Source organism: Salmo salar, chromosome ssa03 (genome assembly GCF_905237065.1).
Source record: "Salmo salar chromosome ssa03, Ssal_v3.1, whole genome shotgun sequence".
In the NCBI taxonomy this organism is placed as follows: Eukaryota; Metazoa; Chordata; class Actinopteri; order Salmoniformes; family Salmonidae; genus Salmo; species Salmo salar.
In genome coordinates this window covers 37,140,012-37,155,677 of record NC_059444.1, presented here as the reverse complement: position 1 = coordinate 37,155,677, position 15,666 = coordinate 37,140,012, and the positions used below count along the sequence as shown (strand labels likewise).

General features: G+C 44.6%; 1 protein-coding gene across 2 annotated transcripts in view; it reads right to left on the bottom strand.

The window, feature by feature from the left end:
* Nucleotides 1–2,485: 2,485 nt before the first annotated feature.
* LOC106600236 (cadherin-24) overlaps nt 2,486–15,666 on the bottom strand; it is a 123,163-nt gene continuing 109,982 nt past the window's right edge. The window contains exons 8-13 of one of the 2 annotated variants that reach the window (XM_014191556.2): nt 9,603–9,739; nt 8,241–8,362; nt 4,567–4,684; nt 3,835–4,149; nt 3,244–3,449; nt 2,486–2,919 (exon numbers count right to left, since the gene is read on the bottom strand). In XM_014191556.2, the coding sequence (XP_014047031.2) occupies nt 2,773–2,919; nt 3,244–3,449; nt 3,835–4,149; nt 4,567–4,684; nt 8,241–8,362; nt 9,603–9,739 (1,045 nt within the window). In that variant the 3' untranslated portion in view covers nt 2,486–2,772. The remainder of the gene's footprint in view (nt 2,920–3,243; nt 3,450–3,834; nt 4,150–4,566; nt 4,685–8,240; nt 8,363–9,602; nt 9,740–15,666) is intronic. The other variant, XM_014191562.2, reaches the window with a different exon arrangement.

Sequence of the window (15,666 nt, the reverse complement as noted above, 5' to 3'; positions counted from 1 at the left end):
CAAGGTTCACAAAAAAAATAAACATGTTAAAAAATGTCTAGCCTGTGTTTGTAAACACAACGACACTCAGCTAAGCCTGGGAATATCATATCCCTTTTTTTCTTCTCACAATGTGTATTTTCCGGTGATACGACTTTTTCAGCGATTTAAATGATTAATCGTTTTTATTTGGAATGAAGTAGTGAGTTGAATTATTCACTTCTGTGCCTCTGCGGATGGTGTAAATGCAACAGTTTCTGCACAATCATCTCTCTTCCTCTCTCTCTCTCTCTTTGTCTTTCTTCTCTATCCCTCTGTCTTGTTCATCTTATATCCCTTTCTCTTCCGTGTGGTACCCTAATTTTCCATACTTCCTTGTTGAATGTATTGTCTTGCTTGCACATCATCCCCCTCCAAAAAAGTATTTGTTTCCAATTTCTCTCTCTCAGATGCACACCCTCATCCCACACACACGCAAACAAAGAAACACATTCGCTCACTCCCACTCTCCTCTTTCTATTTCTATTGATGTAGAGCTGAATGAAAATCCTGTCTTGGATGTTTAGGTTGTTTCTCTTTGTCCAGACCACTTAACAAATTGTTGCTGCTTAGTGGAGAAACATCATGCACATTGTCTCAGTATCTTTGCTCACACATATCAGCCTTTCACCACTTATTGCTTTAAATTACATCAATCACTCCCTCCCCTGCCCTTGCTTCCCTGGGCTCATTTCTATCTGTCTCTTTTTATTACTCTCCCTCTTCATCTCGCTCTCCTTTAACTTCTCTTCCCATTATTCTAACTCTGCTTGCCTTTTAATCATTCTTCCACCCCTCCCTCATTCTCTCTCCTTTTTTTCTTCTCCCTCTCTGTCTTTCCCCTCATCTCCAGACTGCTCCTCTTTCTGCCCCTCCTCTTTTTCAGCCTCTTTTTTGTTGTTCTCTACCCCTCCCTCCCCATCCTTCTCCTTGTCCTCTTGTTTTTCTTTCTCCCTATCTTGGAACAGCTTGGCTAGCTCCTGAAATTGCGGACCCCACTCCTCCAGTCCTCCTCCCCACTCCTCCTTCTCTGCATCCTTCTCTCCCTCACTCTCCAGCGAACTGAGGGAGCCTGCACGTGACCCTGTGCCCTCCAGCCCGTACACCTGCACTGAATCATAGGGAGGCTGCGAGGGGTCAAAGGTGACCTGAGCCAGACGAAGGCGGAGGAACTCACCCACCCTGAGGGCCAAGGAGTGACCACCTGGTACTGGACCCCCTCTCCCCGCCTCTATCCCTGGGACCCACCCTGCCCCATACCCCATGATGCCCCCATATGCGCCCCTGGCCTGCCCTGGGAAGGGCAGCATCTGGGGTGTCATATCCCTTCTCCCTAAAATGTATGCCCCAATACCCACCCTGTCCCGCCAGTCAGCCATGAACCCGTCTGGGTACATCCCCCCGCAAGAAGTGCCAGTCAGAGATATCCCTCCGCCTTCCCTGTCTGGCCTGGCCACCACAAAGTTGCTGCCAATCTCCAGCCCTCCCCTCCCCAGGCTCCCAGGGTAGTCCTGCCTTAGTCCCGCTGCCTCCCCCTGCAGGACACTGGTGTAGTTGCGGGCGGCTGACTGCTGAGACTTGCTGTCTGGGCCGTTCGCCCCAGGGCCTCCACCACCAGAGGAACCTCCTTCAGCTAAGCTGGAGCCGGTGCGTTTGGGGGAGAGGCCTGCGCGGGAGGCTCTGCGGCCCGCCATGGGCAGGGTGGCCGAGTCACACACCCAGGCACCTCCCTGGCCAACCACAGAGCCAGAGCGGGTCAGGACTAGGCTGTGCTCCCTCTCCCGGGGGAGGGTCTCAGACTGGACCTGCAGGGGACGGGGAGGAGGAGGGTCAGTTAGGGACAGGGGCAGGGCAAGGGAACGGCGCTGTTAAGTGGAAGTAGAAGATAAAGGATAACAAGATGTGATATTGCGGTTGAGAGGAGAGAGAATTGTAAGGGAACGAACGGAGAGATGAATTGGAGAAATAATTAAAGCAGATAGCCGGAGCGTAAGTAAAAGGCCAAAAGAAAGAAACGGAGATAAGGAAGATGAGGGAGAGAAAGGAGATGCCGTGAGGAAGAAAGCAAAAGGCAGAGAGACAGAAGAAGAATAGACAGACAGCGCGCAAGATACAGAGTGAAAGAGAAACAGAGTTGAGAAGGTAAGAGAAGCAGCAGAGGTTAATTGAGCACTAGAAAGAACTAATAGTGCACTGTGAGAGGAGGATGAAGAAGGAGGAGAAAATCAAGAGACAAAACGTTAAAAAAGGAAAGAAGGACAGAAAGCTTCTTAAATCAAAATCAAAATTTAAAAAAAATATGCATCATAATCTCTCCTCAGAATCCTGTTCAATCAGCAGTGCAATAAGAGTACCAAATGATAACATTTATTCACTGATTGTGATATACGGTGTCTGTCTCTTACCAAGTCCACTGAGTCCTGACTTTGGCTCTGCTGCTCACTGCTGTTCTCTGTACAGTTGCTCATAGCTCCCCCTCCGCCTCTCTCCTGGCTGTCATTGGTCCGCGGTGTCCCTCCATCTGAGGTGCTAACCCCGCTCTGTGGGCCTGTTCCGTCTCTGCTCTCTCTGCTGCTGATTTCAGCTGGGCCTAGGTACACGGCCCCTGGCTCCAGGGCCCCCACCATGGCCCCCTGATTCTGGATGACCAACGAGTGGTCCGGCTGGCTCCCAGGGAAGCGGTAGGCCAGCTCAGACAGGCCCGGCTCAAACTGGCTCCCTGGAGTACGTCGGAGAACAGGTAGGGTATGGCTGCTATAGCAGAGGCGGCCGTACATGGGCCCTCCAGGACCGGAGTAGGCCGGGTCCAGGGTCGGGTTCTGGGCCCAGCTGTAAGACTGGGCTTTGTCCTGGACGTGCTGGGAGTAGCGTCTGGGGGATAGAAGATAGGGTGTGACAAGGCTAGACTACATGTTATAGCATGTTACAGTAGCTTTACACAGAAACAAATACCATTGAGGGATAAGATAACATAGACATATATCACTCAGAACAATTGACCATGTTTGAGGGAAAGTGGAAGTTAGTGGTGCCCAACAAAGTGTAGAATAAAGTGTCATAGTTTTCCTCTTTATTTTTTAGATAAGAGGCTGATTAGTTTTGAGGCAACACATGATCTAAGTGGATCAATACAGTCTTAGAGAGACTCCTGAGAACTCTTGAGGACTGGAGTTGTATGTGCCTGTGTTTTTTCCCAGTACAGCTTTCAATTAAACACACACTCACATGTTCCTGCTGTCCAGGGTGCGGTATACCCTGCGTGAGCTGTGGGGGGGCGCTCTGGAGCGCTGCAATGTCGAAGGCGGCCGTGTCGGCCTCACCCCCACCCTCGTCGTCGTAGGTGATGATGTTCTCCCGCACATCGTCCTCCTCCAGGGGGGACAGAGAGTCCCGCTTCTGACGGCGGAGGGACAGGGACAAGGCACTGACCGCTGGGGGTGGGAGGTGGGGAGGGAGAGAGAGAGTAAACAAACACTGGAAGGGGCAGATTAGAGTGTTGGTATAGCATATCTCTGCCCTGCATGCTAAAATCAGTAATTGACTTAGAGCCACAGCCAGTCAGACATAGATACACTGTGTACTGTACTACCCCTGTCACATTGGAATTGGATGGACGTAGGCATTCAGGAGGTCATTCCCAGTAAAATTCCAATCCAATTTGATGTAAATTAGGTTTGTGTTTCCCAGTAGGATAACTAACCAACTGATCATCAAGTCTTGATTGGTTGGATAAGGTGTGCTAGTGTGTTGTAACGAACGCCTGCAGTGCACACCCTGTGGATCTGGGTCTCTGAGACCAGGATTGAGTATATTTACCCAGCAGAGTGGCAACACAGGCCAGGATGGCCAGCAGGGCGGCGGTGCTAAGCCCAGGGGAAGGAGAGGTGGACTGCTGGGGGACACACACCGTCTCTCTCTCCCACTCCCAGTCTCCCTCCGTCTGCCTCTCCTTCTCCCCAGCCCGGGCCCCTCCTCTCAGGCAGGGGCAGACGGACACGGTGACCGTCCCGGTGGAGGTCAGGCCAGATGTCCCGTCCCTTAGTACCAGGGGGACGTGCAACGTGAGGGAGGAGGAGGAGGAGCGGGAGAGGGGCTGTAGGGGCGACAAGAGCAACAGGGTGCCGGTGGGGCCTGGAGGAAGAGAGCGAGACAGAGGGAAATACAACATTAGAGGGGGGAAAAAAACACAAGTAACACAACTGAATTTAATTGAATGAAATCTCTACTATATAATGTTATTTCCATAGCTTCCCACAGCTTCCCTCAGAGGATGTGTCCGAAAGCATTGGGAAAAGATGGATGTAGAGTAGAGGCAAAGGTAAACAACAGGGGAAACAAAAGGGGAGGAGGATAAAAGATGTAAACATTTGAAGGCACGGAGGCTGTGAGATGGATGGTAGAGGAGATAGGTAGAGACAGAGAGAGAAGAGGGGGGAGAGGAGTGTGTGTGAGAGAGAGGGGGCCAGACAGAGAGGGGGGAGCGAGATGGGGCATGTGTGTGAGAGAGAGAGAGACGTAGAGAAAGAAAGGGAGAGAGTCTATACACACCTCCACTGTCCCTGATGCTGAAGTTGAGGGCTACGCTGGACTCTGGAGGAATGCTGAAATAGACAGCGCTGTCATTCCCTCCCTCATCTCTATCAATCGCACGCAACACCTGCACCACCTGAAAGGAAGAGATAAGAGAGAGGGTGAGACCAGACACAGAGGAGGAACGATTGGGAGGGGGAGGGAGGATGGGGGAGGGGGAGGTCGGAGAAAGAGACACACAGACAAGAAGAGAAAGAGAAAGATAGATAGATACAGTGAGGGAAAAAGTATTTGATCCCCTGCTGATTTTGTACGTTTGCCCACTGACTAAAAAATTATCACTCTATAATTTTAATGGTAGGTTTTTTGAAGAATAACAACAAAAAAATCCAGAAAAACGCATATAAAAAATGTTATGAATTGATTTGCATTTTAATGAGGGAAATAAGTATTTGACCCCTCTGCAAAACATGACTTAGTACTTGGTGGCAAAACCCTTGTTGGCAATCACAGGGGTCAGACGTTTCTTGTAGTTGGCCACCAGGTTTGCACACATCTCAGGAGGGATTTTGTCCCACTCCTCTTTGCAGATCTTCTCCAAGTCATTAAGGTTTCGAGGCTGACGTTTGGCAACTCGAACCTTCAGCTCCCTCCACAGATTTTCTATTGGATTAAGGTCTTGAGACTGGCTAGGCCACTCCAGGACCTTAATGTGCTTCTTCTTGAGCCACTCCTTTGTTGCCTTGGCCGTGTGTTTTGGGTCATTGTCATGCAGGAATACCCATACATGACCCATTTTCAATGCCCTGGCTGAGGGGAGGTTCTCAACCAAGATTTGACGGTACATGGCCCCGTCTATCGTCCCTTTGATGCAGTGAAGTTGTCCTGTCCCCTTAGCAGAAAAACACCCCCAAAGCATAATGTTTCCACCTCCATGTTTGACGGTGGGGATGGTAATCTTGGGGTCATAGGCAGCATTCCTCCTCCTCCAAACACGGCGAGTTGAGTTGATGCCAAAGAGCTCCATTTTGGTCTCATCTGACCACAACACCTTCACTCAGTTGTCCTCTGAATCATTCCGATGTTCATTGGCAAACTTCAGATGGGCATGAATATGTGCTTTCTTGAGCAGGGGGACCTTGCGGGCGATGCAGGATTTCAGTCCTTCACAGCGTAGTGTGTTACCAATTGTTTTCTTGGTGACTATGGTCCCAGCTGCCTTGAGATCATTGACAAGATCCTCCCATGTAGTTCTGGGCTGATTCCTCACCGTTCCCATGATCATTGCAACTCCACAAGGTGAGATCTTGCAAGGAGCCCCAAGCCGAGGGAGATTGACAGTTCTTTTGTGTTTCTTCCATTTGCGAATAATCGCACCAACTGTTGTCACCTTCTCACCAAGCTGCTTGGCGATGGTCTTGTAGCCCATTCCAGCCTTGTGTAGGTCTACAATCTTGTCCCTGACATCCTTGGAGAGCTCTTTGGTCTTGGCCATGGTGGAGAGTTTGGAATCTGATTGATTGCTTCTGTGGACAGGTGTCTTTTATACAGGTAACAAACTGAGATTAGGAGCACTCCCTTTAAGAGTGTGCTCCTAATCTCAGATCGTTACCTGTATAAAAGACACCTGGGAGCGAGAAATCTTTCTGATTGAGAGAGGGTCAAATACTTATTTCCCTCATTAAAATGCAAATCAATTTATAACATTTTTGACATTTTTCTGTATTTTTTTTGTTATTCTGTCTCTCACTGTTCAAATAAACCTACCATTAAAATTTTAGACTTATAATTTCTTTGTCAGTGGGCAAGCGTACAAAATCAGCAGGGGATCAAATACTTTTTTCCCTCACTGTAGCAGCAGAGGTAGAAGAGATAGAAGGGGAATATGAGAAAAATAATAGAGATCGAGAAAGAGTACTTTGTAACAACGCATTCCTTTAACTACCGCCCACATCCCTGTGCAAGAGTTCAGCATTTACCTAATCAAAACAAACAGACTCTGCTAGATAAAACCTTTAATACCAAGTAGGAAGTAATTAAAGTATATCTAGCCATAACAGAGTAGGGAATGACTGGGTTGGCTTTCCGTATACAATCTACTAAGCCTGGGTTCCGACTGTGGAGATGCACTTAGAAAATAAATGATCTTATTCGATCTAGTGAATATTATCTCAGTTTAAACCATTGGGACTCTCTTAAAATACTGCCTGTGGAGAACAGGCAATACAACATACCTCTTTAATGGACTTTAGAGTGCATTAGTGCTAACGCAGTGATTCAGACCAGGAATTAGATGTTAGGAAGTTTCTGAGTTATGCAGTAGCTATGGCTCTCATTTTGAAAGGGTTTCTACATTCTAAACTTTATTTTCTCTGTTTTAATGTCTTTATAAAAAAAAAAAGATATTTTCAGATCCATTATATAGTGAACAAAAATAAATGCAACAATTTCAAAGATTTTACTGAGTTACAGTTCATATAAGGAAATCAGTCAATTGAAATAAATTCATTAGGCCCTAATCTATGGATTTCACATGACTGGGAATACAGATATGCATCTGTTGGTCAGAGATTCCTTAAAAAAAAGGTAGTGGCGTGGATCAGAAAACCAGTAAGTATCTGGTGTGACCATGCAGCGTGATACATGGAAGAACTGGGACATTTTCAGGTCCCAGGAATTGTGTACAGATCCTTGCAACATGGGGCCGTGCACTATCATGCTGAAACGTGACTTGATGGCAGCGGATAGATATCACGAGAATGGGCCTCAGGATCTTGTCACAGTATCATGTGCAATCAAATTGACATTGTTGTGTTCGTTGTCCGTAGCTTATGCCTGCCCATACCATAATCCCACCTCCACCATGGGGCACTATCTTCTCAATGTTGACATCAGCAAACCGTTTGCCCACACGACGCCATACACGTGGTCTGTGGTTGTGAGGCCGGGTCGGATGTACTGCCAAATTCTCTAAAATGACGTTGGAGGCAGCTTATGGTAGAGAAATTAACATTACATTATCTGGCAACACAGGTAGACATTCTTGCAGTCAGCATGCCAATTGCACTCTCCCTCAAAACTTGTCTTGTCTGACAAAACGGCATTAGAGTGGCATTTTATTGTCCCCAGCACAAGGTGCACCTGTGTAATGATCGTGCTGTTTAAATCAGTTTCTTGACATGCCACACCTGTCAGGTGGATGGATTATCTTGGCAAAGGAGAAATGCTCACTAACAGGAATGTAAAGAAATGTGTGCCCCAAATTTGAGAGAAATAAGCTTTTTGTGCATGTGGAACATTTCTGGGATCTTTTATTTCAGCTCATGAAACATGGGACCAACACTTTACATGTTGCGCTTATATTTTTGTTCAGTGTACAATAGTTGGCTGATGGATTACGTCCCTGCAAGACGGTTCCTGTAGATTCACAGATCGTGAGACAGAACAACAAAGACACAGGCACACAAAAGAGGGAATAAACACAAACACAGATAGAAGGAACAGATGGACAAAGACAACAAATTACTGGAACAGAGACAACATGGCAATGTGGAAAAAGCAAGACAGAAATAGAGGCAGAAAGACGGAGGAAGCGTGGACTAAATGATCGAAGGAATCGACAAGAACACTCAAAGACTTTTTACACATGCACGCCAGCACACACACACACACCCACTCTCTCTCTGACTGACCTGTCCGGTGGCTGATGAGTCACACATGGCTGTTGTGTACTTTCTGTCCAGCTCGGGAGCATTGTCATTCAGGTCCAGCGTTTCTATGGTAACCACCACTCTGGACACCTGACTGGGGTTGTCTGGGGGAGAGGAACCAGGGACATCCGTGTCACTACAGAGAGCATTTCACAACCGCAGAGTGGCCAACACATCTCAACTCTGCTGATCAATCCGCTAGGGTGTCCTTGTGACCTAGCCTACATGGTTGCCTTCAATAGATTTGGTTTGAATCTAAAGTGAACATAGCATTTGTTATTGCTATATTTTAAGATTGAGCGATGGAATTAGGGCCTCCATCGCTCTCTTTCCACATCAAACTGACTTTTCAAAGCTCCAGCATCAAACAATAACAATATAGGTGAGCCGACATTCATGCAAAGCAGTTACATCAGGGCACAGTTTAAATGGATTGGGACGGAGTCCACACTGCATTCACACACCCACACACACTTTGGAAGGCACTGACTCATAGTTTGGACTGCTCACATGAGTCCACACACACATTTCGGCCCACGCACACACACACACACACACACACACACACTGTTTGGGTAGTCTCTTTGGACTGTGTTCACACACTTTGAGCAGTAACACCATGTTATGGACGGAAGCCTTAGGTCCACATTGCAGGCAATGAGCTCCCAGTGTAGTGGCAGGCAGTGAGAGCAGAGGAGAGAGGCTGCCTCTGGCCACTGAGAGAAGAGACAGTTAGCAATACTGATACCGCCTCCAACGGTCTGGTTACTCTATGGAGCTCATTAATCAACTCTGGCAGCAGCATTACAACTACTGAAGACCCACTGCCACGCCGGCCAGTAGCACTGCCTAAATAAAGACTAGCACTGTCACCGCACTAACCACTACTGTTGGTCCTACTGTGTTACCACTAACTGATATGACTTTAAGGGGTTCATTTGGGATTTTTCTTAGCAGGTGGAAATGGTAGTTTAATTAGGATCTGCTGTCTCCCATCCAAGGTGGTCGCCCTCCATTGATTCCCCCTAATTTCACACCCGGTGCTAACATGCTATAAGCCCTGCCAGTATCACCATGAATGAAGCATTGGAGCACTACACTGCTGCTACCACTAGTACCACTGGCACTGTGTAGCTAATATAAGCCATCAAGACATATCAAGTAAAGCTGCTTAGTGGAGTGTATTGCATTTCAGCTCTCTACGACTTCATTTTATGAGGGTTTATAGGTGTAATGACTAGGGTGAAAAGGTAGACTATAGCTAGTGTAGAGTTAATCCTGGTCAGATCAAGTGGTCGGGGAAAACTCCTAGCCCTAAATGATGACAAGGTTGTGCCCTCTGACCTCTCTGCGTGGCGATGACGGTGATGTTGTGCCATTGTTCGCGCTCGCGGTCCAGCTCCATGGCCGTGGTGATGAGGCCGCTGTCCGGGGTGATACGGTACAGAGCCTCTGGATCTGACTGGGGATCAATAGAGAACCTGGGAGAGATGGAGGGGGGGAGTTGGGAGGAAACCAAGAGAGAGAGGGGCAGAAGAGAGGGAGAGAGAAAGAGGAAGATAAGGATGAGAGGATATAAATGGCCGTGGAATTACTATCGCAAATTATCGTAGTCGATACGAACTCATTTGAAGTGGATCTGACTTATCTAAATATCTCAATGAACATTCTAACTACTGTTCATAGGCGGATTGGCCGTCTGGCAATTCTGGCAAATGCCAGAAGGGCCGGACCCTTTTATTGGGGTGGGCTGGTCCCCCCCAAAAAACATTTCTACATATAACACTTAAAAAAATGGACAAGGCCAGGAGCCCATGAGCCAGTTTTTTTAATGACTTTGTCATAATTGTCATGTTGTCATAATCATCCACATTGAGTGTTTCGCTAACCAGTGGGCAACGGCCCCCCTATCAAGATGGGCTGGCCCGGTTTTCTGATTGGTGTTTCAGCCTAGCTCAGTGCTTTCTGTGGTGGTGGGGCAGCCAGTGGAAAATACAGAGCGTAGGGGTTGGTAATGTTCTCTAGTGGCGCAGCGGTCTAAGGCACTGCATCTCAGTGCAAGAGGCATCACTACAATTCCTGGTTTGAATCCAGGCTGTATCACATCTGGCTGTGATTGGGCAGTGCACAATTGGCCCAGTGGCGTCTGTGTTTGGCCAGGGTAGGCTGTCATTGTAAATAAGAATTTGTTCTTAACTGACTTGCCTAGTTAAATAACGGTTAAATAAATAAAATAAAATAGTTGTGCCAGGATTGGCTCAGCGTTCTGTCACTCATGGGGACACTACGTCACTGCAAAATTTACAGGGAGAGCTCAAAAATTCAAGCCCACTAAGGCTCAAGGTCATTGCCACAGATAAAATGACATTATATCAACCGTAGCTTTGATTGGACTGATCATGTCAACATCATACTTTTAAAATCTTAGCTAGAAGTCATCATCATGAATCAAGTCAACAATCTATTGGAAAATCCTTCTCAATTGTTGTCATATGAAGAGAAATTTTAGATAAAACCTAACGGTGCTCATAGGCCATTGGACATAAACATTACACAAGTTGTAAAATGCAAATTCAACAATGAGTGGTTTGGATGGAATCAGTGGCTAGCTGCAAGTGTTGCAAAGCAATCACTAGCCTGCTATACAGTGGAGTGGGTGTGTGGTCCAAGTCTGGGTCTATGGGTCTCTTTTCCAAGCTAAAAAGTATTAACATTAAACATTGGCAATGCTGTCAATCCAGCATGACTTCTGCCGCGCTCAAAACAACTGGAAACTAGGAACTGGGAAATATCAGACTTCAGTGAGTTCAAGACAACTGGGAACTCAGAAAAAAACAAGCTCCGACTGGGAAAATACGTTTTCAACGGTCATCCAACTCGGATTTGCAAGTTGGGAACTCAGGGCTCTTTCTAGAGCTCCGACCTGAAGATCACTTACGTCATGATTCGCCTTTGTTTTTTCCCCCGAGTTCCCAGTTGTCTTGAAAGCGCCATAAAATCCAGAGAATGCCAGACTTTGATGACAAAGTTTGATGACAAAATTTGTCCACAAGAAAGAATGCCCCACCATCTTCCTGTTCAAGTGAGCACAGCACAACAAGGTGAGTCCAAAAAGGTATTGCATGCTGCTGCATATATTATGTAATATGCCATGGAGATATGCATACAAAGTAATACTAAGTGTATGTTGTGTAGTAAGCTGTTAGTAGCCCACGTGCCTCACCCTAATAATTTGCTCCCTTTTCCCCTCATAACTTAGCCTACTGTTCTGACTTGGTGGTGCACAAGTAGCCTATAGCCTGTTTTAGAGAAATGTCATCATCAAATATTGTAAGAGCTTTCATTGTCTGCTTATATGCCCCCTTTATTTATCCTACGGTTCTGACTTGGTGTACAGGGAGAATACTGTAAGAACGGCCCATGTTCTGAATTCTGTCGCTGTACATTTCAAAAGTGCTGAACAAATAGTTATATTGACTAAGTCTGTCCTAACTTGCTCATTATTGTCTTAATCAAAATTATGGATTGCCTCTTATCCGCTTGTCATCCCCTTATGCCTTAGTTTGTACATCTCAATTGTCAGTAGAAAAACACATTTGTTTAAGCAAGTCAGCCATATCAGCTATGTTTTTAAAAAAGGCAGTAAACGAGGCTGAATAAACTGTTTCGCTGCCAGACAAGGATCCACTGATAGCCAGGTGTAGCAGTGGTAAGGATTCACTACATGGTGCTGAAAATAAAGCTCTGCTGTTGGGACAGCTTTATGTAGGCCCTAACAGTTTGTGGGCACTGTTTGTCACCGTTATAGTCCAATTCATGTATTGTTTAGTGTTGTGTTGTGTAGTGGCTTATGCATTAAAAAAAAAACAATTGGTTTGCCCCACCAAGATTTATATGCTAAAATCGCCACTGTGTCAGTCACTCAGTCAAAACGGAAAGGTGTTGCAGAAATTGTTAGAGAGCAAAAAAAAAGCACTTGAGGCTGATGCTGCTAAATGTGTGAAATTAAACAACTTAATTTGCTACAAGTTCAGGTTCTGCTGGTCTGAATGCTCCGTCTGTGAGAAATGACAGATAAGCTGCTGTGGTGCAGTCGAGGTAGGAAAAAAAAGGAGAAAGACACATTTACGTACACTAACACAGATCATGTAGCCTACTGCTGCCAGTTAGGCATCATATTTTGTCTGTATATTGTATGAAATATATTTCATACCTATTATAGTAGGCTAATTAGCGAATGGGGGATTCGGAGGAACATTTAGATACTAGGCTCCCTGCAAAATAGTCTAACAAGCCATTAGATTGGCTTTTATAACATGTAGGTAAGGCAATAGCCCTCTGTTAAGACATTTATACAGTGCTTTTTGCTAAACACAAGTCACCATGTATAAAGGTAAATTGGGGCAATACACCCAGTCACTACAAAGATACAGGCGTCTTTCCTAACTCAGTTGCCAGAGAAGAAGGAAACTGCTCAAGGATTTCACCATGCCAATGGTGATTTTAAAACAGTTATAGAGATTAATGGTTGTGATATGAGAAAACTGAGGATGGATCAACAACATTGTAGTTACTCCACAATACTAACCTAAATGACAGAGTGAAAAGAAGAAAGCCTGTACAAAACTAAAATATTCCAAAACATGCATCCGGTTTGTTGCAAAGAAATGTACTTTTTGTCCTGAATACAAAGCATTATGTTTGGGGGATATCAACACATCACTGAGTACCACTCATCATATTTTCATGCATGGTGGTGGCTGTATCATATTATGGGTATGCTTGTCATCGGCAAGGACTATGAAGTTTTTTGGGATAAAAAGAATGTTGGATGTTCCTGGGTGGCCTAGTTACAGTTTTTACTTAAATCGGCTTGAAGATCAATGGCAAGTCCTGAAAATGACTGTCTAGCAATGATCAACAATCAACTTGACTGAGCTTGAAGAATTTTCTAAAGAATAATGGGCAAATATTGTACAATACAGGTGTGCAAAGCTCTGTATTTCATTTTAATACATTTGCAAACATTTCTAAAAACATGTTTTCCCTTTGTTGTTGTAGGGTATTGTGTCCAGATGGGTGAGAGATAAAAATATCTATTTAATCCATTTTGAATTCAGGCTGTAACACAACAAAATGTGGAATAAGTTCATGGGTATGAATACTTTCTTAAGGCACTGTAAACACTTAGCTATGTGGGCAGGGAGGAACACTTGAAATGCACTACTTTTAAATTGATAATTAGGCCTTTAAAATATATTATATAAGCCAATAGTCATCTACAAGACATTTATTCCATGATTTTCCTCTTTGTCTAATATCCAGTACCAATCAAAAGTTTGGAAACCCCTATTCATTCCAGGGTTTTTCTTTATTTTTACTATTTTCTACATTGTGTCCAAACTTTTGACTGGTACTGTATGTGTTTATTCATTCAGAACTAGTATGGGTAACACTTTACATTAAGGGTCCGTAAAAAAACATTTACAAGGTATTTATAAATTGTGTGTTCCCCATGTATGAATCATTACTCCCAAAATAATAAACCATTTACTAATCTTTCGTAAAGTATTTTTTGCAGTCCCTAATCTAAAGTGAGTGCTATTTATACTTTATAAATACTTTATCAATGTTTTGAGTGACCAGTGGAATTTCTCACAGTACCTGGTAAAAGAACAAGCACACAACACAGGATGTTTCAGGAAATATACTGTATATACATGAATAACTGTGAATAACTAGCTTACTAACATTTACAAATGTGGGAGTAAGAATGAATAAATGATCAGCTAATGGTTTTAAATTCCTTATAAATGGTTTACTATGGACCCTTAAAATAAACTGTTACCCTCGGCTAGGATATTGCTGGGCTCCCCTGGTCTTCTGGTCCCAGTTATTCTAGGCTTAACAGCACAGACAGCTCAGCTGCAACAGTCAAGTGTAGTGGACGTAGGGAGATAACAGAGAGAGAGAGAGAGCGCGCAAGAGAGAGCGAGAGAGAGAGAGACTCACTGATACATGTACTACCAGTCAATTGATATTTTGGCTCTATATTATATATGTAATAGTAATTAACCCTTAGGATAGGGAGGGACATGTATTACAGCAATATTAGTAGTAAGGCTTTCACAAGGTATTATCAGCCAATGCTCATCTATTAGGCATTTATTTAGTAATCGTTCTTCTTCATCTAATAAATGTGTTTATTCATTCACAACTAGGATGCTGCTGGGCCCAGCACTGACAGTGTGGTCTTCTGATACCAGTGCTGTGGGAAAGGATGCTATGCAGAGACAGCTCAGAGGTGAGTGCAGTGGACATAGGAAGAAAACAGCAATTAACACTTTGGAGTGACAGACAGAGATATACAGAGTGACAGCAGAGAAGATGCAAAGACATACTGCACAACATGGAGGCAACAGAGGCAACATAAGCATTTCTGAAGAGAACATACAGTGCCTTCGGAAAGTATTCAGACCCCTTGAATTTTTCCACATTTTGTTTTACGTTACAGCCTTATTCTAAAATTGATTAAATCGTTTTCCCCCCTCATCAATCTACACACAATATCCCATAATGACAAAGCAAAAGCAGGTTCTTAGAAATTTGAGCAATTTAAAAAAAAAACAGTGCCTTCGGAAAGTATTCAGACCCCTTGACTTTTTCCACATTTTGTTTTACGTTACAGCATTATTCGAAAATGGATTAAATTGGGGGTTTTTCTCCTCATTAATCTACACACAATACGCCATAATAACAAAGCAAAAACGTTTTTTTATAAATTTGTGCAAATTTATAAAAAAAGAAAAATGGAAACATAACATTTCCATAAGTATTCAGACTTTGTTAAAGCTTAACTCAGTCCTTTACTCAGTACTTTGTTAAAGCACCTTTGGCAGCGATTACAGCATCAAGCTTGGCACACTTGTATTTGGGTAGTTTCTCCCATTCTTCTCTGCAGATCCTCTCAAGCTCTGTCAGGGCGGCAGGGTAGCCTAGTGGTTAGAGCGTTGGGCTAGTAACCAAAAGGTTGCAAGTTGAAATCCCTGCGATGACAAGGTACAAACCTGTCGTTCTGCCCCTGAACAAGGCAGTTAACCCACTGTTCCTAGGCTGTCATTGAAAATAAGAATTTGTTCTTAACTAACTTGCCTAGTTAAATAAAGGTAAAAATTGGATGGGGAGCTTTTCTGCACAGCTATTTTAAGGTTTCCCCAGAGATGTTCGATCGGGTTCAAGTCCGGGCTCTGGCTGGGCCACTTAAGATCTCTCAGTACTTTACTTCTGTTGTCTTGGCTGTGTGCTTATGGTCGTTGTCCTGTTGGAAGGTGAACCTTTGCCCCAGTCTGAGGTCCTGAGAGCTTTGGAGCAGGTTTTCATCAAGGATCTCTCAGTACTTTACTCCATT